The sequence below is a fragment of the Amblyomma mixtum genome, chromosome 5 (assembly GCF_055824585.1).
Source record: "Amblyomma mixtum isolate Tamu chromosome 5, ASM5582458v1, whole genome shotgun sequence".
Lineage (NCBI taxonomy): Eukaryota > Metazoa > Arthropoda > Arachnida > Ixodida > Ixodidae > Amblyomma > Amblyomma mixtum.
Window position 1 is genome coordinate 98,119,274 of NC_143016.1, and position 24,496 is coordinate 98,143,769.

The following is a 24,496-nucleotide window of genomic DNA, read 5'->3' on the forward strand; positions in this document are numbered from 1 at the left end:
TCCTGTCTAGGACATAGGCTTTGTTTACTTGCGCGGTGAATAGTGGCCAAAGTAGTAAGCTTGACTGTGTGCTGCCTCTCAGTACGGCAGAATGCGCTTTAATTTGCATTACCACATGTCATGTGCTCTACTGTAAGTACATGGAATGGGTTTATAGCTTTGCAACGATACGAGTTTCCCTTGCAAGAGGCCATCGTGTGTAAGCCATGCATCAGCATGTAGCCCTCACAACTCGATCGCAAGTGCTGAAATGGCCATTCACAGCACAAAATAAAGGGCTAGCTTGCCTACAACATACAAACTTACAATAGAACTTTCTTTGCTATGAATGAATTAAAACTCATCAATAAAGAACCACAATAAAAGCGCAGCCCACTAACAAAAGCTTTCCGTTCATGTGGAAAGCTCCAACATCACTTCCATGAGACAAAGGTTGATTACAGCGTTCCTGGAGTTTTGGCGAGAAGACTATCAAGACAAAATTATTTGATGTTATTTGTGTGCTGGAGGTTTCCATGTTGATCACAGTGCTTCAGCACATAAAGCTCAGCGAGCAGGGGAAGCAGCTTTGACCTGAACAAGCAGTTTTCAAGGCGCCACCGTCCAACACATATCTCGAAGCAAGAGTGTGCACACTCTGCCCAAGCCACATGTAGTGCGTGCCTACATTGTCAAGCTATGTTCAGAGCAGCACAGCAAGGAATGCTGAGTAGGGTGCATACTCATCTTAGTTTTTAATGTGGCCTTGCTTTTACAGTGATTCAAGTGGCTGTGAGCAGTCGCTTTTGGTCCTGTAACGTTAAGATTTCAGCGCATGTTCCCAGAATAGATTTTTTTTTCTTCATGGAGGGTGGCATGTGTAAAATGTGCAAAATTGTGTTAGGCTGTCACACCTCCTCAAGTTACCTATAAAGCCAGAACTATAAACACTTAAAGTTATGAGAAACAAGCAACAAACAGATATTTGTACGCATAAAGACAGAGTTGTTACTAACATGCTCCTGTACCATTTCCATCACCCTGGAACTCGCACAAGTGCCTACTGGTCGTCCTCTGCTTCACACGATTTATACACTGGCAGGAGCACGGCAATTCAGATTTGCACATAAGACAATAAGTGAACACCATTTTGCCAGAGCACCTTTAAATATGGTTTTCTTTTATTACCAGATATATTGGCATACAAATTGCTTGGCAGTTTTGGTTTATCAATCAACCTTGCTTGCTCTTAGAAACGGCTGGGGCGCCTGTGATGCAAACACACTATGGAGGCGTCCAATCGTGTCCAGAGTACAGCATGACGTGTCAAAACAACACTTTCCTCGAATTCCTAGGCACAAAACTTAACACTGTCCTTTTTCTTCCCATCCCAAGAAAAAAAAAAAAGCATGGGAGCACTCGGTACACATCCTCACATTGGCAGGAAAACAAGATGTAAAAACTTACAACCTTGCCAGATAAAAGAAAAAAAAAGAAAGTAGGGGAAATGCATAGAGCTGAGAAAAAGAATAGAGAGAGCTAGTAGTTCTTCTGTGTCTGTATGCGTGTTCGGTGTCTTTCGAGAAGAACAACGGGCAATGAAGAGAGAGAAAGGTGAGAGGGGAGAGGCACTGTCGTTTTTTTATCCATAACATAACAAGAGTACAGAGGACAAAACAAGAAGAAATCGGTGCTCCTTCCTTCCCTAAACCGGCAGTCCAACAATGCGGCGAGACCGAATTGCCGGCAAAGCGGCAACCCTGCCCCTGTGTTGATTCGGGTGGACGTCGTGGCAGCGGTCGCAACAGGCCCCTCCTACTCTCCCAGTCTCCATCTGTGTAAAAGGCATTGTCCCCCTGCTGTCCTAGCCTACCCCCCCAACGACAACGACGGAGTGAGAGTGAAACTTCGGCAGAGCAGCGGTAGAAACAACGGTGGCGCCAGTCCCTTTGCGTGGAGCTTAGTAGCCAGTGAGTTCGGAGAAGGTCTGGTCCAGCTCGTCCGAGATAGCCTTGTACTTCTCCTTCTCCTGGACAAGCTCGTCTGCGGGCGGGCACAGCGAGGCAACAGTAAGCTCGAGGTCTCGTTAAAGTAACCGAGAGTAGAATGAGCAAACGCGCACAGCTAAAGTTCCTCCCGACAAGCTACAAGGTGTACACATCAAGCTTCCCATGACTGAAAAAACATTGACGCTTCTTCAAAATGAATCAAACAACGACATGCCAAGCTAGACGAGAAAGGAGGTACAACTGAAGCATGTGCGGGTGCTATTCTATCCTGGTGTGAATACTTATCTGCCAATTGGAATGATAACCGGCGGTGAAAGCCATCAGATATACCAGCTTGTTAAAATCCCAGAAAATGACACCCTAACACCAAGGCACCAGGTTTAAAAAAATAAAGCCTTCAATTTCAAGTGAAACATATATCACTCAAAAAGCTTAGTGAGCTCAATATCAAGCTGAAGTCTAAATGATAAAACTAAATGAGCAGAACTGTGAAAGGGTGTTCACAAATTACACATTAATTCGTAAATGCACATGTCTGACCAATATGCTGAGAGTGAAAAGATTACAGATGCCACATGTATCGAAATCGCTGTTTATAAAACCAAGGGGCACACATGCCATGCAACACATACAGGTTAATGGTACATATCGGACATAGTAAATACAAGTAGATTTATTTCAGCTGTGACACGATCAGTTTACAAATTTTCATTTGTGTTGCATGCAGTACACTACTCTCAACAAATGCCTTGCTGTGACTGGTAACAGTGCTAAAGCTGGTAATAATCAGACCTCTAGGCACAGTACAGTTAAAAGCCTCTGCTTTCGAAACAATGGCACTCCATAAACTTCTAACTGCAAAAGTACAGCACAAACACCTCGCACTAAAGTCTTCACAGCAAGGCAGTTTGCAGCGCAGCAAAAGACCACAAATTCGGTCCAGTTAGCATTTTTTTTTTGGCCCTGTAAGTGTTATTCACCGCAAACCTCGGCACAGCAACACACAACCACCAAACCAACCAAGGACGTGCACAACACCACCACAAGCCACCACAACAGCAGGCCACCACAACAACCTTTTCCCTGCTGCTAACAATTGAGAACAGTGGCACTTTTTCTTTGTCGCAAACAAAACATGTTTTGCGCTAATTGCTATGAGTTCTTTAATTGCACCTGAATTTTTGCCCAAGATTCTTGCACTATATTAAACATAAACTGACCTGCAAACCGTGCTTCAATGACTTTACAGCCCTGAAAAAGGCCTTAGTGTTTCAAATCTTTCGTTAGGATGATTATCATTTAACAACTGCTGCTTACATAATTTTTTAAAACGCCTTTTGCATTTCACCCACAGGGCATACACGTGGCACCATCTAAACTGCACAAATGCCACGTATATTCTGCCTAGCTGACAACGGTGAGGACAGCTCTGTAGTACTGTTTAAATTTGCGCTGCTCGTCCTCAAGCTCTCATTACCTGACATCCATGAGAATTCTCCAACGTGCTTGTCTCATCCTTATTCACAAAGCAGATGCTGATGCTACTGTTGTTATAATGCACTGCATGCGCAATCTTTTGCCAAAAGTATTCACGCTACTCTGTAATGAGAGACCAGAGCAGTAATCAAACGAGCTTGGCCGTGCTGACATGTTTTGGTCCCTTAACATGGCAGCAGTGACATGCCACACGACCAGGCTACTGCTTTGGATGCACACTTTTGACAAGAGATGGCGCAGGCAGGTGGTGGCTGCCTCTATCTAGCACCACACTAGAAACCTAGAGTAGGGGGCGGGAGAGGGGGACAAGGGGATGCGGTTAGTCACACCTGGACAGAGGGGGGAAGAAAGCAGGCAGAGTGGAGCGCCGTGCAGCCCGGTCACATGGACTGCAGGTCCTTCAGGGTGGTCTCCACCTCTTCCTGAAGCATGTGGTTCTTCTCGCGCTCCACAAGCAGCTCGTCTGTGCCAATGGAAGAGCCGTGCTGCCTCCCACTGCGCCTCCATGTTGCTGGCCACTACTGCTCTCAACATGCTGTCTGTGCAGTCCCTCGGCATTTGGCGATCTCTCACATCTCAAAAACAAGTCTCGGAAATTAAAGGAGATAGTTTCTAGAGCTAACTTCCAAACTGACAGATGCCTCCCTTATGCAATGTCAAAGCATCAGAAGAAAAGGCACCGCCTTAACTGCAAAGCTTTGGGAAATCTGTCCTTCCATGTTCTTTTTCAAAACATGAATGAGCAAACTGTCAACCAAACTTAAACGAACAGTTTTCTCAATCAGTTATTAACTAGCGGGAGAGAGTGTACGTGAACTTAACTAAAAATGCACAAAAGTAGCTTGTACAGGTACCGCCGCGCAGCGGACAGCGTACATTTGTATGCTAAGCCTGCTCTTGTATCTGATTACTGCTCTGAAATGATATCCCCATTTCCGCGCTTTTACCCTAGGTTAATCACTTCATGCACTGAGAGAAACCACTGCAAACCAAATGAATTAGACTGCCTGCATGCAGATAAACTCAACAACGGCATGCATCTCTTGGAAGAGTACTTACCTTCCAGTCTGTCCACTTCCTTCTGCAGCTTCTGCACTGACCTCTCGGCGAACTCAGCCCGGGCTTCAGCCTGTGTGCGGCAGAAACAATGGAACGTACATCACACAAGCAGGAAGCACGAATCACGTTGCCAAGATATCCTTTACATACCTGCATGTTCTTATTAGTCTGCAAAGTATTTTTAACATTACTATAGCCTCTCAGCCTTTAATTGTCTACACAGTAACAGAACAGGTACGGTAAAGGTCATACGCTTAATTGAAATCATGCACTGCTTCTACTTATCTGCAACAGTACAAGTGCGTCCACTGCATGCAAATGCTGTGCATGGCCTTTCCAGACAACGAGGCAAATTGAAAGACCACAACAGAAACGCAAACAATAGACCTAATATTGCTGATAAAGTTCGAGCAGCACAGCACGCAGCGGAGGCTACTTGTAAAAAAATTTGACTTGCACAATAGGTAGCGCTCCAATTCTAGGTAAAAAGCTGAAATTGCAAAAGAAAGAAGAGAAAGAAAGGAAGGGACAACAGAGATATAGCTTTCAACATAAATGCACAAACCATGAAAAATCTCGGTAATAGGAAGTGGGACAGTTTATTGCCCCGTTAACGCAACGGCGGAGATGCATCAAAGCAGCTGCTACTAGTCAAGCAAACATTACATGGTGACATGACAAAGTGAGACACACATACTCTAGAACTGTAGAGCCATTAGTAAATGGAATCTAAGGATTTGCCACAGAAGACTAAAATGCAGAGTTAGTTCACGACACGCTACACTGCAGGCTTCTTAGCTTATGGGGTTCATTAAACAGCTACGTTATGCTTCAACACGGCAGGTGACAAAAGTTGGGGTGCAAGAAATCGTAACGCCAGCTACAGGCGTGTGCTTCATGGGCTGCGGTCATTCTGCTAGGCTACGGGTAGAGATAAAGGGAAAAGGAAGACGGTGAGAGGGGAAAAATATACTGAGCAGGTAGTTCGAAGAGTGTGCAAGAAACGAAGGGGGGGGCCACCACAACAAGCAATCGACGGTGGCGAGGGGCAACAACCGCAGCGAAGGGGGGGTGGTGCCAGTGTGGCGTACCTCTTGCAGCCTAGCAGTCATCTGCCGGATTTGGCCCTCGTACGTCTCCTCCTTTTGCAGGGCCTAAACCCCGTCCGTCCAGCGGCAACAGCGGCACACGAGAACGAAGAGAGAGAGACACACACACACAGCGGAGTTAGGACGTAAGGGCACACTTTACCTCCTTCAGTTTGGCAGTCATTGTGCTGATCTGAGTCGCATACGCCTCCTCACGCTGCTGGGCCTGTGGTTCACAACACCCCAAAACCCCGGAAAAGAGAGGCATTATGGGACAAGAAGAAGAAGAAGAAGAAAAAAAAAAAAGATCTGGCAATGCATGCCGAGAAGGAGGTTTGACAGCTGAAGAAGTCCATGAAAAAGAAGGAGAAGGAAGTGAGGCCAGCGGGACGCTCACAGTCGCCCGTTTGCAGTTTACCCCACAATGGGTCAGCCCGAAGATTGACCCGAAGAGCCAGTCCTAAGGCAGAGTGGTGAATCCAAGGCCCAGTGGTAGCTACTTATTTCCAAAGACAAGCTAGATTTAACAAGTTCAACAACACACAAGGCACAAATGTTCCACAGTAATGCACATAGGATCAGCCAACAATAACATACTAAAAATCAGGTGGCTTCTTGATTAAATGGTACCAGCCCAACAAAACACTGTTCAATCGGCTCTCGATAATTCAAACTAAAGGACGGCTGAGAATATGTTTGAATCATGCAGTGTTCAACAGGAGCCGTTTAAATACACTGATTGCTCACCAGAACAAAATATCAGTTCAAATTAACAAAGAGTCCGCCGTGCAATGCTAAATGAGTAAAAGAGCGCCCAGTGCCACTTTTGGACGAGTCTTGTATCACTCTTGGGCAGAATCTCACTCCTTTCTAGCATACACTGATTCATGCCAAATCTCAAAAGGTCAGGTAACGGTCATACATACACCTTAAGCAAGGTAAGTTTTTCCACAACTTTTCCCACTATCAATGCCTCTATGAACCTGACAAAAGAACAGTACTGATCAATAACAACGACTACTGCACTTAAAAATGTCTGGACCATATGTTTCTGCTCAATCCCGCTGACACAAATGAAGTGACGGCAACTGTGCATTACCTTCTCTTCGCTCACTTCCAGGGACTTCAGGTTGTTGCCGACAACGCGCAGCTCCTCCTCAAGCTCCACAATTTTGCTGCACACAAGAAATGCATGGTGAGGTAGGTGGACAGTAACACATCCAATACTGCCAATGTTGCATCTGAGACGAGACCAACAGAAATCAACATGGGGAAGGACAAACTAGGGTGTTTCAGAAACAGTTTAACCAGGTACTTGATAGTACAAGGTGGCTCAACACGTCTCTTAACAGGTGAAATGGGCACGTCATGGGGCTGCCTGAATTAGCCACGACGTTAACAAATTCCAGAAAGCATAGAATCATCCGTCAATACAAATGTCAATTTTCACAGAATAGAGGAAAGAAAGCAAAATCAAAACAGTCCCCAAAGGGCCAATAAGCAAAAAATATTTCTAAAGAATTTTCGCAAACAATTTGTGTTGGTATCCTGACGTGGAATTAAGAAATATATATATATATGGCAGGAGTAAAGTAAAACAATACAACGCAGTGCTCATGTTCAAAATGCACTTGTTGGTAAGTAATACACATGGACAAAGGTAACACAAAAATTAATGACATGCAAGCGGACCTTGTTATTTGTGATAAAATGCAAGACTGAAAAACATGTTACCACTGTGCATGGCCCTGAGTACGAGCGCTTGCTTTAACTTCTGCGAACAGTTGAAAAATGACAACCACCAAGAAACTACGGCCCCTTGTAAGCCTGTTTGCATACAGTGGAAGATGTGTTGCACAAGAAAACAAGAGTACCATAACATTCTTAGTTTTAGCCAATAAATAATGCAGAGAAAATCTTTTACCCATACCTTATTGGTCTTGCACCTTAACACGTGCTGATGATAATGAGACCCCAACCTGCCCTATAAGGCCCCCCTTGACTACTAATCTATTTCAAAAACTGCAATTGTGCCAACAAGAAAAGTTAAAGCAAACTGTTTAAATCATGTCTGTGTTTTTCTCATACACAGTACAACACTAATAACGATATTATGAGGCAGCAGTAGCACTAAGATGCCGGAGGTACCAATTCTGCGCTGACTACTAGAAAACTGCTCATGAAACAAGTCTAGCACTTGAACCATTGTGTAAGGTACACAGGAGAGGCACCTTTTCCAATGGCCACTTGGTCTTCACAGCTTTTCATTTGCGGCTACACTAGCCTGGCTATTTCATGCAAAACCGTTCATGGTCACGGCTGTCGAGACTACCTCAGTTGAAGCACTGTTCTTCCATTACAACTATATTACAACAATGGAGGCCATCAGTGGCAGGCATAGCCTTAACACGTTCACTGCGTCGTGGGACACCAGTGGGCCACGTCTTGTATTCATGCTGTGAGGCCGCAAATACTGGGTCAGGCGAACCCCTGGTACAGCTGAGATTTTTCAGGGAGCCCACGAAATGCACACATGCCAGACGGCTACTCCCACCCATGCGCGGTTCAATATAAGCTGGCGTGGCAAGTATACCTATAGCTAACTGGTGGGTCATGCCATATCCAAGACCCAGGACGCACAGGGATTTGGGATCCGAAAATTGCTGCCGCAGTCAACGTGTTAAGCAAAGCTCGTCCTCATACTTTTAGCAGTTACTACAACTACTAAGGGCATGATTCCTTTAAAGAGTAGCATCTTTTTCAAGCCCGAAAGGGCGAAAGGCCAAATGACAACTTTCAAGGTGACACAGCCGTCGGGTGCCATTCGAAAAGAAAAAGATACAGCCGAACTGTACAAGTGGAAGTTGTCCCACCAGCCATTTTCCTTTACCATTCATCCCCTGCCATATATTTTCCAGTGCAACTAAACTCGGAAAAAACCCCATCCCTCCAAACTGACACTGGACCTGAAGCTAAAGTTGGTTGGTTGGTCGGTTTACGGGGTTTAACGTCCCAAAGCGACTGAGGCTATGAGAGACGCCGTAGTGGAGGGCTCCGGAAATTTCGACCACCTGGGGTTCTTTAACGTGCACTGACATCGCACAGTACACGGGCCTCTAGAATTTCTCCTCCAAAGAAATTCAGCCGCCGCGGCCGGGTGATTGTTTTGTACTTCCCAAGTTCCCTCTTTTTCCTACATGCTTACAAAGGCAAAAACAAAAAAAAAAAAAAAAAACACCCCCATGCCACTAGATGAGTGGTTAATACACCAACCCTACTGTGAAAACATGCAGCACTTCCAGCAAAGGTTTTAGCTGGGATGTGAAGTAAGAAATGACTGCAGCTCCTTGACCATCACAGTTGCAACTGCTAGCATGGGTCAAGGTAACATCGATTGCCCAATGGTCACAGGGTACTGAACATGTGACCGCTATTCGAGGAACTGATGGATTAGTTTTTCTCGAGAAGGAAACTGGCAAGAACACAGCTCGTACAGCCAATGGCACTGCTTCCTGTCAACCATCCTCAGACGGGAGAAGTCAGGGATGTGACTTGGACTCCTAACCCATTGCAACTGGTGCAGTCAACCGAAGAGCTGGCAGGAAGTTAGAAACAGGAAGAGCGTGGCACGGCCTCACCTCTCGCCCGTGGAGGCCCTCTCCTCGGCTCGTTCCAGGTCGGCCTCCAGGAGGGCAATGCGGCGTGCCATCTTTTATGTGCCACCACACACCATGCGCACATGCGTTGCACGACGGCAGGGGGGGGCAGTCATCGGGGAAAGATGGATGGGTTGGGGCACAGCGAGGAGACGGGAAGAGCAAAACACACGCAAATGGTGAGCGAGGTGCAAGCCCAAGGAACGCGCAACACACGCTCACAATGGTCCATCAATGCTGCATACGCACACGCACAAACTGGCACACACGATGAGGGCTGCGTGCGGAACAACTTACGTCTCACCAGTCTCTGCACGCTCCTCAGCGCGTTCGAGGTCGGCCTCAACCATGGCCAACTTGCGGGCCACCTGTGCCACACACACACAGAGCGCTTAGTCTCGGCAGTGTTCGGCAACGTTCCCTAACCATTATTAGCACTTCTCTACGAATCCTAAAGATAAGTAAAGCAGGTTCAGCTACCGTGCACTGGTTTGCTCTCCATGAGGACAAATATAACTGCTGCCTAGTTTTGATCACTAAACCTCAGATCCGACTGTCTGAAAAAATAAAAAAAAAAACAGAGGTTTAGTTTGTCACAGCAATGCCTACTTCTGTTGAAAACTCAGCTGATCAAATAGATTTTACAGTAGGCAGAAAGCAGAACAAGCAAAAAAAATGGTAAGTGAGCTTAAAAAGCACAATGGTGCAACTATTTCACCCCGCAACATAATACGTCCTCATTGCACTCTGACTACAGCCCTTAAACTAAAATCCATAGCTAACTGGCTGACTTTGAGTAGACTCACACCAAGATTAGGCAGTGCACTTTTCAGTAAGTAGCCTCCTGAATAACAAGCAATATTTTATTTACATAAATAATAAATAAATAATCTACATTTTCTGCTGCCATTACAATCACTACACATGTGCATCTCCACCATGCAGGCACATGAATGATGCTTCAGAGATCATCAACTACAGTAGACTGGGGTTTACAAAAACAGGCATGCGATTTACTTAATATTTTGGTGAGTACGAAAATAAACATTCTTGTTTAAAGGACTTCATGACCATTATAGCAGTTTTACCTCTTTGTGCAAGCACCAAAAGCCACTGCTCACAATGTCACTGCAGTTCAGCTCACAGCAACAAACACGGAGGAACGTGCAGAGTTAGTGGACGTAAGTATGTTGCACACTCAGGCAAAGAAAAAAAAATTCACTCCAAACGTCAATCAGTTGCGGTATGCCCTCTACTGCAGAAATCAAAGGGGTCTAACAAGTCAAGGAGCTTTCAACATAATACGACTTAATAGTTTACGATTACATCTACGAAGAAAAAAAAAAGTTATGTTACCCCAATACTAGATAAATATCATGGTGAAGCGCAGTAGTTGCCTCGTTACACCTTCACTTCAGGAATGTACGGTCAGTAAATGTTTGGTACACACTTGCAGACTCCAAGTGAAGTTTCTTGTGCCTTGCACGCACACATACACACAGAAAGAGGAATCTACTCACAACTAAAACTCATTCAAGCCTGACCACCTACACTACACTGCCATTAGAGAGGGCGGAAAGAGAAAAGCACTCTGCGACACAGTCTCACTACGGCAAGTTCGCTAACGAAAACCCCTTTGCAGCAGACCGCAACGAAGGAACACGCCAGGAAAACCATGCACCTGGAAGACACACTCGTGTCGCCCTAGTGGCGAGGTCTACTAGGCACACTGGTGCAGGCCCACACACCATGTTATGTCAAGTGCACAGATGGGTGCAGCGAAAAACACTGGACAAGAGTGTACGTGGCTCTGTTAGGGGGGAAGCTGGAAGGAGCGAGGAGGGCACACACGGAGCAGAGGGCAGTGTGCAGCAGTGCACACAGCATGCTGCCCCTCCAGGACGCTTCCACTCTCTCTCAGAGCCAAGTCACCTCGTCGTATTTCCTGTCGGCATCCTCAGCCATCGTGCGCGCTTCCTTGAGCTGCCCCTCGAGACCGTCCATGCGCTCTTCGTCGGTGATGCTCCTGTGCTCCAGCATTTTGCGCATGCTGTTCGCGAGAGTGGGGAGAGAGAAAGAAAGGACGCCGCGGTCAGCTCCGGCTGGCCTCGAGACCTCACCTCTTCATATTTTTTGTCAGACTCCTCGGCTATGAGGCGCGCCTGGCCCAACTGGTTCTCCAGCAGTGTGATCCGGTCGTCTTCCATGTTGGTGCGGTTCTCCAGCGCCTTGCGGATGCTTGATGAGCGAAGTTATGCACATTTGAAAGCAGCACAGAGGAGACACCGAGCGCTGTGAGCACTTCACCTCAATTCTTTTTTTTTTACCTTTCCAACTCAGAAGAAAAAGAAGGAAGAAAAACTGAGCATAAGTATACTGGTGATGCTCATGCGGTGCCTTAGATATTTCCTCCTTTAAAGAAAGCTAAGCTTCCAGCAAGACAGGTACTTTCATGCGTGATGGACAAAAGCCGCGAACAAATATTCCATGATTGAAACAATGTACGACAAGAGAGCAGTACTAACGTCTAAGAAAAGAAACAGCTTTGAGAAAAGCTACAATAAAATAACTACACCAGCATATGCGACTATGTGTTACAATGAGAACAGTGGCAATAAAAGAGCTAAAAAAGAAAGTTTAACACATTAATAATGCCGATTTTATGAATATTTGAGAAAACAAGCAACCTGGCTTCATAATAGGTAAAATTAATGCCAAATTAGGCACAACAAGATTATTCTGCAAAGAAACTAAATTGCCATCTGGTCCTAACCAAACTTGTCTCCTAAGGTTGGGGGCACATAAGCCACTTTAGAGCTGCTCTACAGTGCCGCACAATTTCTTCTGACCACTGAAATGTCACCTCAGTATTCCAGCTGCTGCCCGGAACTATAGGCATCAATGAAAAGGAGTCAGATTAAGAGTCCAGCCCAAAAGTACCGTTCGCTTTCGTCAGCCGCCTGGGAGGCCTCTTCCAGTTTCTGGGTGGCAATCTTGAGTCGTTCCTCAGAGCGTTCCAGGTCCTCCTCCAGGAGCTGGATGCGCCGGTTGTGGGCAGCAACCTCAGCCTCAGCCTGCACACAATTGGAAAGTTTCGGAGACAACAGCGATGAGTCGATGACAAGCACACATGACGGCCACACCATCACAACCTAAGTGCACGTAGAGTATTTCTGCTGCCATAATGCATTATATCAGAACTGCAGCTTCTGCCTAAGCAACAGGATCAGTAAGATGAGGCTGTTTGGGAGTAAATGCCAGTTCGAGAAGGCAAACAAGCTACACCAAGAACACAAGCCGTATGCAACAGGTGTTACATGGCTATGGCACAGCGGAGTACCTTTTCAATGAGGTTACTATTCTAAATTAGGCATGGAGCATCAGCCACACCTTACAAGCAAGTCAGGCCAGATAAATTGCAGTTAATTTGGTACAGTTGAGGCTATACTCAATAAGAACATAGTAAACGCAGTGAAGTTTCAAGTTGAACTACTAACGACACTACTAAATCAGAAATGTGGTACCATGGTTCAAGGTGTGCTGGTGTGTCCAATATGAGCACTTGAGCAAATGGTTTGGTTTGGTTTGGTTTATGGGGTTTAACGTCCCAAAGCGACTAAGGCTATGAGAGACGCCGTAGTGGAGGGCTCCGGAAATTTCGACCACCTGGGGTTCTTTAACGTTCACTGACATCGCATAGTACACGAGCAAATGGTGTGACAGAAGCTCCAGGGAGTTTTTTAAACATCTCTCAACTCCTGTGAACATTTTTCAACGAATATTAGAGCCACCGTTAAATGTTGGCAATTCAAATCATGAACGATGCTCATTCACATTCCGAATTCAAGCTGGCTTAACAGTGGCTTGAAGAGGGGGTGGACCTTTACTAGCGCCTTGTCAAAAGTCACTGACAAACAGCCATCGACTGTTCGCAAAGCAATAAAAATAAAGTGAATAAAAACATGTCTGCGATGCCCATGCTTGCCAGCTTGACAAAGCAATCTCCAGTAGCCAAGCCAACAGGACAATGTTATCATGCCATAAGATATAGACACTGATGCTAAAAGCGACCTTTCTGACATTAAGAATCAAACAGGAAAAAAATGGAGCCATGTCATGATCACCTACACATGCTTTGTATTTTGCCAACAGCATTTATCATTACCTTACATGCCAACACACTTAACAGAGTGACAAAATGGAAAAACCCTGCATAAGCTTTCCACGACCTGCAGCGAAAAGATATTTTCAAATAGTGTATTGTAGCCAAGACAACTTAAAGCATGACATGCACTCTACAACTCTTTTATGTGCTACATGCTTTGCTTTTGTTACAAGGTCCCTTTAACAAGTTAGCACGCCTTAACATCACCACATTATCCTAGAGATACCACCTTCACTGCAATTAAAAAAGCTTCTTTCGTGTTTCATTACACTGGCACATTCAGAAAGTGCTGTTCTATGCATTAAAGACTCTCATTTGTCACTGAAAGCATACGGCAACCCGATACCTTGACATTTACGTCATGGATAAATAATCTTGCTGGAAACGGATATAGATAATGTGACGATAATTCAATGCAGGGCAATGCAACAGCTGGACAAAAGTTATGTAAGCAACGTCTGACTATATGTATGGATAAATTTCACCCCTGTTGCCTGAAAATACTACTACTTTTCAAATCCCCACTGTGTAGATGTTAAAATAACACACACAAACATACATGACTGTGGCGGTAGACGTCGTCCGTTTAGACCGACGTTACCGCATCCGAAGGACAAGGCAATTGAACGACGTCGGCAAACAATCGAGGTGCGGACTCTCGTCCCAGGCCGTGTCTTACGAACTAAACAAGCAAGCCAACTGCTAGAACCGAGCCAGGCTCACACCGGCGGATGCATGGCGAGCCCACAACGGGCGTAAATTTCACTTGACAACTACAGCGCGGAAACGCACGGACGCATAAGCTATGCGTGCGCTAGGTGTTATATTACGATCGACATCGAACGCCGGAGTCCGCGCGACTACCTCGACACACAGCATCGTTTGGCACCAATACGTGCTTTAGGAACCGACTTTCGGGGGCAGGAATGCCAGTAGCCCCGTAACAGGCGCTCAGGACACGCATCTGCGGGCCTGTGGTTCGGAACGCAGCGACGCTGCAAACCGGCCGGCCACAAATTCCGGGTCGAATATACCAGAGCGTAAAAACCAGCTTAGGGCACTAAAGGAAGGGGGGATGGGAGGGGGAGGTGAAGAGCCGGCCACGGCGGGCCACCGCCGGTAGCCAATGGGTATTCGATGGTATCGGAACGTTTTAATTTCCTCGACATTTTTTCGCGCTAGCGCTATGCTGCGCTCCTCCAAGGTCGGTCCGTCTAGAATACCGCGCCGGATGCCGAGCGGGGAGCGGCACTTGAGAAAACAAATCTCCAAAGGTGCGGCAACTCAGCACGCATACCAATCTACGCTATGGCATGTGCCAAAACACACCGAGTTGACGCTACGTGTCCGGCCGATGGCACGCGAGGCGGCCACACTTTCGAAGGGGCAAAAATAACACACAACTGCAACAAGACCGGGATGGTTTGCGTAATGTGGGTTACAAACTCGGTCCTTATAAGGCTTCGACGAAAGCGAAATAAAGTTTCGCACAAGCGAATACGTCGCCCAAATTGCACAGCACTCACTGATCGGGATTTACGGACGCTCGCAAGTCAGAAACATGCGATCTCCGGCACCGCACTCTTGTTACAATGCAAAGTTGGCCACTCACTTCTTCACGACGCCGGATTTCTTCCATAACTCGTGATTGTGCGTCCTCTGCTTGCTCTTTTGCAGTTTCCAGCTCGTCTTTCATGGCCCGCATTTTTTTCTTGAGCACTTCTAGCAACGTTCCCTGCTGGACGGCGCTCATTTTGACTGGTAATGCTAAGACGCCGAAATACTGACAACTGGGTGGGGATACACACCCGCTACAGGCCTAACGTGGACGAAGTCGCCGAGCGGCGCATGTATACAAGGTCGTGATGGGCGAGGCCGCGTGCGTACAGCGGCCCTACGGAGCAGCACGCGCGCGCGCAGAAAGTAGTTACTCAGCATAGAAGTCTCCTTAGTCATAACTGTGTTTCCTGCAGCGTATAAGCGACTATAAAAGGCAGTATCAAGCAACATCTTTCACCATTGACAGCATCTGAAGCACTTCTGGGGATTATCTGTCTGAATTTTCACACCAAAACTTGGCGTGCGCGTCATAAGCCGTGCGATGCGCTCCCTGACAGTTTCAGGTTACCTTGAGGCGGGCTTTTGAATTTTGAATGTGCAACGTTTATCGCAAACACATTGTCCGTGATGAATAATATATTTTCTACGCTGATTTTGAGGCCAGGATCGCATTAAGCAGCCGCAGATTCTTTCCAGTGGTCAGTATGAAGTCATTTGGGGGGACTCATGTGTGCGCTGCAGCTTGGTGGAAAATTAATAAATATTTATTCACGACCGTTTCCCCTTTGCCCCTACGATATATTGCCAACAAAATACTTGTTCGAGTACAATCCGAGGCTGTCAGTGGCCAGAAATCTGCTGTGATGTTCGCGACTAAATCATAATGCAGAAATTTATTCTACGGCCTTGCCGGCTTTCAGTGGCCGCATAATAAACGTTTAATACCCAATTATTTTGTAATATACGAAACATGAAAGTGTTTAACAATGTGCCTGAAGAATACACTCCTTTCAAAAGGAAATTTCGTGCTCCTATATAAGTCGGAAAACGGTGCTTTTTTTTTTGTTTTGGCAGAAGCAGCTAGGAACTAGCTAAGCAAATTAATGTTCTTAATTAAATACGAGTTGCAAAACATGAGTACCATGCAAGCCTTACATTAGCAATATCACCCATAAACCAAACATCGCAATGTGCCATATGACGCAGTGTGTACTTCCGTACCCTTTATTTCTCTCTTTTTTATTTGTTTAAGGCGAGTGAAAACTCCTTGCCTTCATAAGGACAGCGGAAAGGCGGAATGGCAGGGAATTAAAGGCCAACATTGGATCCCGTCAAATTAGGGGCTAGACACTGCATGCGGTCAGTGTACAGGGCCTCGCATGTTGTGCGATCGAAATTTGATAACGCGCTTTTAACCCCGTCGACACCTCTCGAACCGTTTACGAATTGCAAATCGCCAACGGATGTTTCTCAGCGTGGGACCACCGCAGGTGAGGCGAGACGGTGGCGCCGGTAGGGCGCCTTACGAGGCAGCACCTCTCCGCGTCCCGCCGCCTTACATTTGCATCGCGCGCACCCTTGTTATAGGAACGCCCTTAGAGAGCGCTTTACGGGCTACCAGCGGGATACCAGCCAACCACTCCAAACAAACACCTGCATGATAAGACGCGGTAACGGTTCGGCGACAAGCACCATGTCGAGAACTCTGGGCTCTGTGGAAAAGTGGTTTCGACCCCACTCAGCGTCGATACTTTCTCACTCTGAACGTTTTTCACTCCTGCTGGTTCGTTATCCACAAAACCTCATGTTTACGGCAATCCACCGGCTAGATTGAGGACGAGGACCTTTACAGTCATGTGTGGTCAGGTCACGTCCGGCGATCGATACTTTTTCCCTGCCCCGATCGAGTTTGCTTACGGTCAACATTTTTTCTTTACTACTCCTCTAGAACTTATTTTCCCCTTTTTGGTTCCCTTCCTTTCGTCTCACCGCGCTTCCCTCACCCAGCGCGGCTTCGATAGATATAGGCAGATACGTCGGCTCAGTACAGTGGCGCGGTGCTCGAGACAAGGAACCACCGAACGGGAGCTAGCGCGCCCTTATCGGGTCATCGCAGAAGGCAGGTTTCGCAATCGCAGAACAGAAGCGTCGCGCCTGACGCGGCCAAAGAAGCACGCGGGGTCCACGTAGCGCAGTATCCACGTCGTGGTCGACCCGTACGACAGTCGCACGTGCCCCCTCTTGCGCGCGCGACGGTCGCGGTGTCGGCTTTCAGCCGCGTCAAAGGGGCGCCCTTGTGCCCGCTTCGGCAGAGTGCGGGCCCCGAGGCGAACTGGGTTAGCCACGCTTTCGTCGTTCGCTCAGGGACGACGCGGCGTCGGCGACGAAACAGCCAGCGCCGTCACACGCTGGAATGCATGCAAATGGCGCGACGGGCATTCCTCGCCACCGCGCACGCCGAAGCGCGCGTTGCAGCGTAAACGTGCAATGTACTACACTACACTGCGTGGGGAGCGGGGGAGGCTGTCTTTATCTCGACATCGGATGACTGGACACGCGAGACCGCAAGAGTTGAGGAACTGCTCATCGAACGCACACGTGCATGTTGCATGATGATGCGATCTTTTGCTTTTTTTTTTTGCCTTCGATCTCAAAATGATCACGAATAATGAGTCTGCAGGGTTTTGCAACAATCTTCATTTTCTCTTCGGGAAGGACGCGTCTGCAGAAATACGTATGAGAATCGCCATCTGCACACTGTGTGGACTGATAGCCTTAGGCTAGTCGCGCCTCGGGGCCTTTGACACCGCAGGATCACTTGAAGACTATATGTTATAGCAATTTTTGCGACAGAACAATTTGTTTTTTTTTTCTCGCCTAATGTCGAAATGTCGTTAACCTCACGGAGCATAAATTTCCGCTTAACTCCTTCGCATCTGCGTCACAACACCGGCAAGCAATAGACGCCGATTACTGCGAAAAGAGGGGGGAGTGGTAGCTGTACTCCAGGTTTCAGCGGAAACCAGAGGTCTCATCTCGAGGCGCACCGCCGAACGGTTAGCTCGTATCGGAACACATCGTATACAGACGGAAGTGCTGTTAGCTACATATCACCTGTAAACCCGAAACGCCACCATCATGTCTCGTACCAGAAGGACTGTCTCAAGGCCAGTTCTGCACTTAGTTCACACTCATGTATAGTATATCATACTCACGGCCTGCAGGGCCTTGTCCTTCTCTTCCAGCTTGCTGTTGGCCTGCGACAGCTGCTCCTGCACCTGGTCGAGCTCATTCTCGATCTGCTGGATCTTCTTCTGAAGGCTGCGCACCTCCTCTTCGGCCTGCAGGGGGACAGGGACACGACGGCCAAGGCATACGGTCAGCAAAGGAAGACACTTCCACGAACAACGCGCACTCATAGTTATCCCTTCTACTATCAACCACTCGTGCACACTAATTTGCGTTCTACGTGCGGCAGCATGCGTCGCCCTCTGACCTTCCTACGCACCGCGTTCCTGCGCTGCACGTGCACTTTCCACTACCGGCTACGCGTTCACGTGCGCTCGCCTGGAGAGCATGAACGCGTGCTTCGGAGAGGGCGCAATTATGCTTCCATCAATGAGATGCTACTCAAAAACAGTCGAAGCCTGGAAGGCATGCAGAGCGGCTTTCTCACGCTCTACTGACGCTGGCAGAACAGGAGGACTTCGGAGTTAATGCTTAGTCCTCCTACGCTACGCTGAACAAGCGTGAACGCACGGTTGAACGCTGCGTTTGTATGCAAACGTATACAAACGCAGCGCTCAAGGGTGTGTTCACCTGTGCGTGTGTGCGATCTGCGTGAGCGTGTAGCCGGTGGGAAAGGTAGCAATGTAGTTAAATTGTACTCAATGGTTCTGGTGTGTTCTCCGGAACGCCCCTGCATCTCTAAATCTCGACTACTTTGCTGTTAGTTCTCTAAATCTCGACTACTTTGCATTTCTCTCTTTTTTCTTTTGTAGCACAAGCGACATGCGCCCCATGTAAAAAGTTTACTTAGATGCATCTTGGGGGCATACATTTGAGAGTGTAAGTTCACGTGCAGAGCTCAACGAAACAGACCGTGTTGCTATACGCGCACACGTATCTCACTAGACGTGGGTATACCGATGTGCTTGATTATTCTTTTAAGAAATGGGTGGCGTGTGATGTTTTGTTTTAGAGTGGTGGGGATTATTAAACAGAATTAAAAATAAAGTGTGTGGCGCAGATGACGCTGTGGCATCTAGAATCCACTGACTTACTGGCGTTACAAAAAAAAAAGTAAAAAAGATACCCTTTTTGACGGGCAGTCTCAATAAATACAAAGTTTGATAACCGTAAGATACGAAGAACACGCTCGAGGTAAAACGATTAGCTGATCTGCTCGTTCTTTTTCAAGGTGTCGCTTTTGTTTTGTTTTATAGTTCATGAAACTTGACCCATCGGGTAATGTTACTGTGGACACTAGGAGGAAATTCTAGAATAAAAAGCGAATAGAATTGACTAAAGTACAAATAAGAGCATTAATAGCAAATCGAATGTAAAATTAAGATACGGCATACAGTACGTTTGAGCGCAGATGATGCAAATGCCGAAATGCTGCAGGATATAAATAAACTATGCGGTGAATGGAATTTTCTTCTAATTCCTAGCAGCTGAATGAAACAGGCCAATGAAGTATTAAAGTTTTTCTCATCACTAAATATTAGAAAGAAAAAACGTACTATAGCAGTTATGTATGTGTTATTTTGAGATACATATGTGCATGTCATAAATATACCCTGGAATTTGAGGTTGGGCATATATATTTCAGTGCTGTGTGCATGTATTGATTGCCATGTTGGTGTAAGCGTAACACAGGCTCGAAAGTTGAAGCACTTAGAAGCTCATGCCCTTGGTATCAGATAACAAAATACTACCGAAATATCTCTGTCCTTGAAACATTTTAACCTTATTTTTTTTTTGTCTCACAATACATTTGAAATATCTCTCCTGCATCAGGAGGCGAAAATATCTTTAAGTCCCTTAGCTCTGTACTAATCGTTTTATTTGAATACTACGGGAAAACGATATCCGATGGACACCTAAATACGGCGGAAAAGATTGAAAGTGTTCGATCGTGTCGGTTTCCTGACATATGTCACAGCGGACATTAGTGTTTGGTAGCATTCTATGAGGTGCGGCGTAACATGCCTCGATGCTAACAGAAAACAATGCACTCGTGTTAATACCCGTTCTGCTCACCACACAAAGGTCAGCATTTCAGGCTCGTGTAACCTCGATGCATCTGGCGTAGGAGTAAATCCATTTATTCTTATTTTCAACTACGCTGTGGTGTTTCGCTAATTAAGATCGACGAGCAATATGTTCTCGTCATCGACGCGATGACAGGGCACAGCCTCATTCAAGGGTGAAGTATGCTTGTGTGCAGTCAGTGAGAAACAGTGTCAAACATAGGCGCGTACGCTAAACGCCTTCCTGTACACATCATCGGCTTGCTGGGTGCTTCATCCGGAAATGTTCTGATGCCAACTAAAACGGAACCGAAGCACAGTTATCTCCTCAAAAATCGCGAGCGGGGAAGTTTCAGAGCTCGGCGCTGTCTTGCCGGCCGGAACAAAAACGGACCGCTCGTATCTGGCAAAGCGCATGCGCGCAAGAATGCCGGCAGCCGTGACGTCACATCCGGCGCGCGTTGCACGACGGGGGAACCCGAAAAGGTATTTGCCGGGACGCGTGCCCATGTTTAGGTTCGCGGCGCCAGATTTAGAATGTCCGAAATAGATCCGCTGCAGATGCGAGCGCCGCCGGCTCGTCTGCCCTCCCGCCTCGATCTGCCACTTTAGGTTGGAAAGGACAGGGTTCGTTTAGTGGGAGCGCGGCCAGAATGCGACTGCCTGGACGTCGGACGACGTTGTTCAACTTTTTTTTCTCCATTTGTTCAGCTAGCTAAATATGCTCAACTGCTCCAGTAGTCAGGCGCTCGTTGGACACTTCTTAACCTTGCCGTATTTGTTTTCAAAGCACACAACCAGGCCAATGTTCACCAGTGTTAAAACAAGGCCGATCGCATTAGGTGATTCCTAAGGGGACACCACTCACCTACGAAACGCGTGTTTTACTTTCCATAATTTCGATTGCAGGCTGCTGGGGAAATTTGAGAGCAATTTTCCATTTATATATGGGGGCACGTCAGCCCTCCACAACCACAGAAACTGAGTACAATTCTAGCGACGGCTACGACAGTCAAATACAAGGTTACTTAGTTTCTTTCACTCAGTCCTTGATTACTAGGGACTAATGCACGCGCCGAACAGCTGGCAATGAAACAGCTAAGCAACAGAAGCCGTGTGGCGAAGAATGCCACGAGCGGAGTTCAAAACATGCATGACAGAAGTGGTTGCTATCGTTCTCGCTAGCTATGCACGCCCTTTCCGAGCTCCTGGCACACAGTTCCTCACCGCGCGATCAAGGCCGTAACGCCGGCACTCGTGCTCTCGACTTCTACAAGGAATCGCACTGTTGCACACAAGCAAAATCTGCACCACACGAGTGGGCGTGTGTTTAACGGCACAGTTTCGCCCTGCCTGCACTCTCACGCACTGCATGTGCACGGTGCGCGCGTCCGTACCTTCTCGGCGCGCAGAGCGGCCTCCCTGGACTGCTGCTCGGCGGTCTCTGCTCTGTCGACCGCATTATCCTTCTCCAGCTTCATCGCCTGCATCTTCTTCTTGATGGCCTCCATCTTGGCTGGTGTTCGGGTTGGCTCGCTGAGCACTGAACGGAGCTTGGACCACTCGTTGAGAACGCCCTGGGACGACTGGAGTCCGGACGCCGAGAAGACAGTTCCTCAGATCCCTCGCGGCCCGACGCCGGCGCCCCCTGGCGCTCGCCCACGTCACGCGGTTCGAGTTTCCTGCCCCTCGGCCTCCCCCGGTGCCCGTGCCAAATATGGCACGGCCGAGGTCCCGCTCCGGAATGCCTTGGCTGCCGCCGGGCAGCACCACTCTCTCGGCTCGGACCCCGCGGTCTGCACACCGCCGCCAACGGTCGACAACCGCCACGCGTAACCTTGTCCTCCTCCGACCGCCGTCGCGTCACCGCATCAACGACCGCTGCAGTAGTGTAATAGTGCTGTACCACTCCTTCTTCCAAACTTCGCGCGATGTCAGCCTGCAGGTAACGCTGCCCGGTCAATGCCATCCTCCCTGGCTCCTAGATTTGCCCTTTTCCTTTCGCTACTGGTCCCGTTGAGTGTTACGTTTTGTTGCGTGTTTCCTGTACGAAGCTACCGGCGGAATCGCTCCCTGTTATGGATACTGGGCAGTTATTGGATAGCAGTGTTCCTTTGTGTTGGTGTCTTGCCGGTTTCGGATTCGTTGTCCGTCCACTCCGGCTGACTTGGTCCTAACATGGTGCACTATACTGGCTCCCGAGTTCGGTCGTTGATTTCTGTTCGTACCTCGAGTGGAACTTTGGAATGACGTTCTGTGAGGCCATCGAAAGTACAGACAGCTCTGCTCGCGAAGTATCGGGCTTTCGTCAAGTTTGTTTATGCTGAGCGCTCCGTATCCGACATTGGCCTGACCTTAACCCAGTTCGGGCCGCGGCTAGCGGCGGCATACATTCTTTCCTGTTTTCTGCGAAACCTTCTTGTCCGCGTTTAGTCTCCGGGAATAGTGGACAGCCTGCGAATAAAAATTTTGTGATGGTTTTGGCCATGCTATTGTGATAGGTTATCATGAGCTGTCGATCACTTTAGGAACGAGGTCCCGTTGTCGAAACCGGGTCTTCCCGTCAGAGGTCGGCATTCCGCCTCCGAAGCCAAGTTATAGAACAGGGTCAGCAGTGACTCAGCGTCGTGTCCTGAGGTATACAGAAGGGCGTGATTCACCGGGAAACAGAAGAAAGAAGTGCGATTTTGTCCCTTCCTCGTTGTTGCTGATCGGAACGCAAAAGTACTGTCAGCTCGAAGCGTAGCCCAACGCAGTGTTTAGGGCGATGTCACTACGCCGTTGTGCATGATGTAAACGCCCAGTTATGCGCTTCGACGCAGCGAGTCAGCGGTTGCCTCGGAAGGCAAAATATGCGCGGTCGGTCTATCAGCCCCTTCACGGAAGGAACAAGCGGATGTTTGAAACCCCGGCTTCCTGTCTTCGTCCCCTGAGTACGGGGCGCTATCTCATCCTCTGCAGGCGTGCGCCAAGACAGCGGTACGCCGAGGACTCGACGTTGAGCGGCACACTTTTATAGTGGTCGTCGCAGATTGCAAGCAAGATTTTTCTTTATTAATCTAACGCAAGGACGGAATTGATTACCGTAAACGTGCGCACGGATTGAATTCGCTTTAGACTATGCGAGAACGTTGTTCTTTTCCTTACTTATTTTCTTTATGCCTATTTTACGCGTCCTCGTTTACTTTTCGCAACCACGCTTTACGAAGCTACAGATAAGTTGATGCATCACGCTATTACTATTTCAAACCGCACGAAGCGAAACTTAAACCAATATCGGAAGCTTGCAACGGCCACCGTTTGTACTGAGAACAGCGGAAGCCTGCGTCATTAAATCTCATAACCTTGTTTTTCTTTTCAGCCCTTTTCTTCCCAGCTTGTCGGTTCCGCTTCGTTCCATTTCCTGCATCATTGTCTCTTTTTTCTGGTGTAGCAACAAGCAGCAACAACGAAACAGTCACTGGGCGGGAAGTGACCGCTTATGGGCAACTGACGAAGGCACGAAAATGTGCCTGTTAACAAATGCGAACAACACAGTTGGCTTCCATCGTGAAAGTGGTTAGGTGCTCATCTTTCATTCGATACAGTTTGGATATTTAGACACGTGCGCATGTTTATGCTTTCATATTGAGTAAGGCAATCGATTTGTCAACATTTAAATGCTTGATAACTGGGCAACTGTTAAGAAAGGCCCTCGACGGGAAGTATGCATTTAAATGCTAGATATTGGGTAACTGTAACTAAGAAGGGCCCCTGGCAGGAAGAGTACGAACCCTACCGTTCGTGGTAGGAGAGCAGTTTTGAGCTAAAGTTTTGGTATACAGCCCATTTGAGTCTGGCGCGCTGTAAGCACGCCACCCGCCACTCATGTATAGAAAAACGCACCAAGCTACCCCGTTACGGCTTGTGTGTGCTGGGAATGGAGGAAATCCCGAAGGATAACAGCTGGAACGGAAGCTAAACTTCGAATCACAGCACAGTTTTTCGCGCACAATGGTATTGGCGATTATGTGCCTTACAGCGCATACATCGTTACTGCCGAATCGTCTGTACACTGTGTACTAGTGAGCGCAAGTGATGAAAACGCCCACAATATATTTCAAGTGAACAAAGGTTTGGTTTGGTTTATGGGGTTTAACGTCCCAAAGCGACTAAGGCTATGAGAGACGCCGTAGTGAAGGGCTCCGGAAATTTCGACCACCTGGGGTTCTTTAACGTGCACTGACAT

The 24,496-nt window shown here is 47.6% G+C and overlaps 1 protein-coding gene across 14 annotated transcripts; it reads right to left on the reverse strand.

Annotated features, from left to right (window-relative positions):
• Nucleotides 1-1,798: 1,798 nt before the first annotated feature.
• On the reverse strand, nucleotides 1,799-21,875 carry Tm1 (tropomyosin 1). Of its 14 annotated transcripts, none has more exons than XR_016283096.1 (10): nucleotides 21,666-21,875; nucleotides 18,229-18,354; nucleotides 12,229-12,362; nucleotides 11,409-11,526; nucleotides 9,271-9,341; nucleotides 6,732-6,807; nucleotides 5,796-5,858; nucleotides 4,545-4,614; nucleotides 3,815-3,948; nucleotides 1,883-2,022 (listed from the first exon to the last, which is right to left on the reverse strand). XR_016283096.1 is itself a non-coding variant. In XM_089545648.1 (9 exons), exons 1-9 carry the CDS (start codon nucleotides 21,777-21,779, stop codon nucleotides 1,940-1,942), a joined length of 855 nt encoding a protein of 284 aa, XP_089401774.1. In that variant the 5' UTR covers nucleotides 21,780-21,874; the 3' UTR covers nucleotides 1,799-1,939. The 14 variants fall into 14 exon arrangements, 10 of the variants coding, with proteins under 10 accessions (XP_089401774.1, XP_089401776.1, XP_089401775.1 ...); XR_016283094.1 differs by lacking the exons at nucleotides 5,796-5,858; nucleotides 9,271-9,341; nucleotides 11,409-11,526 and adding exons at nucleotides 5,636-5,698; nucleotides 9,586-9,656; nucleotides 11,221-11,338 and having other exon boundaries at nucleotides 21,666-21,874; XR_016283095.1 differs by lacking the exons at nucleotides 9,271-9,341; nucleotides 11,409-11,526 and adding exons at nucleotides 9,586-9,656; nucleotides 11,221-11,338 and having other exon boundaries at nucleotides 21,666-21,874.
• Nucleotides 21,876-24,496: the final 2,621 nt, after the last annotated feature.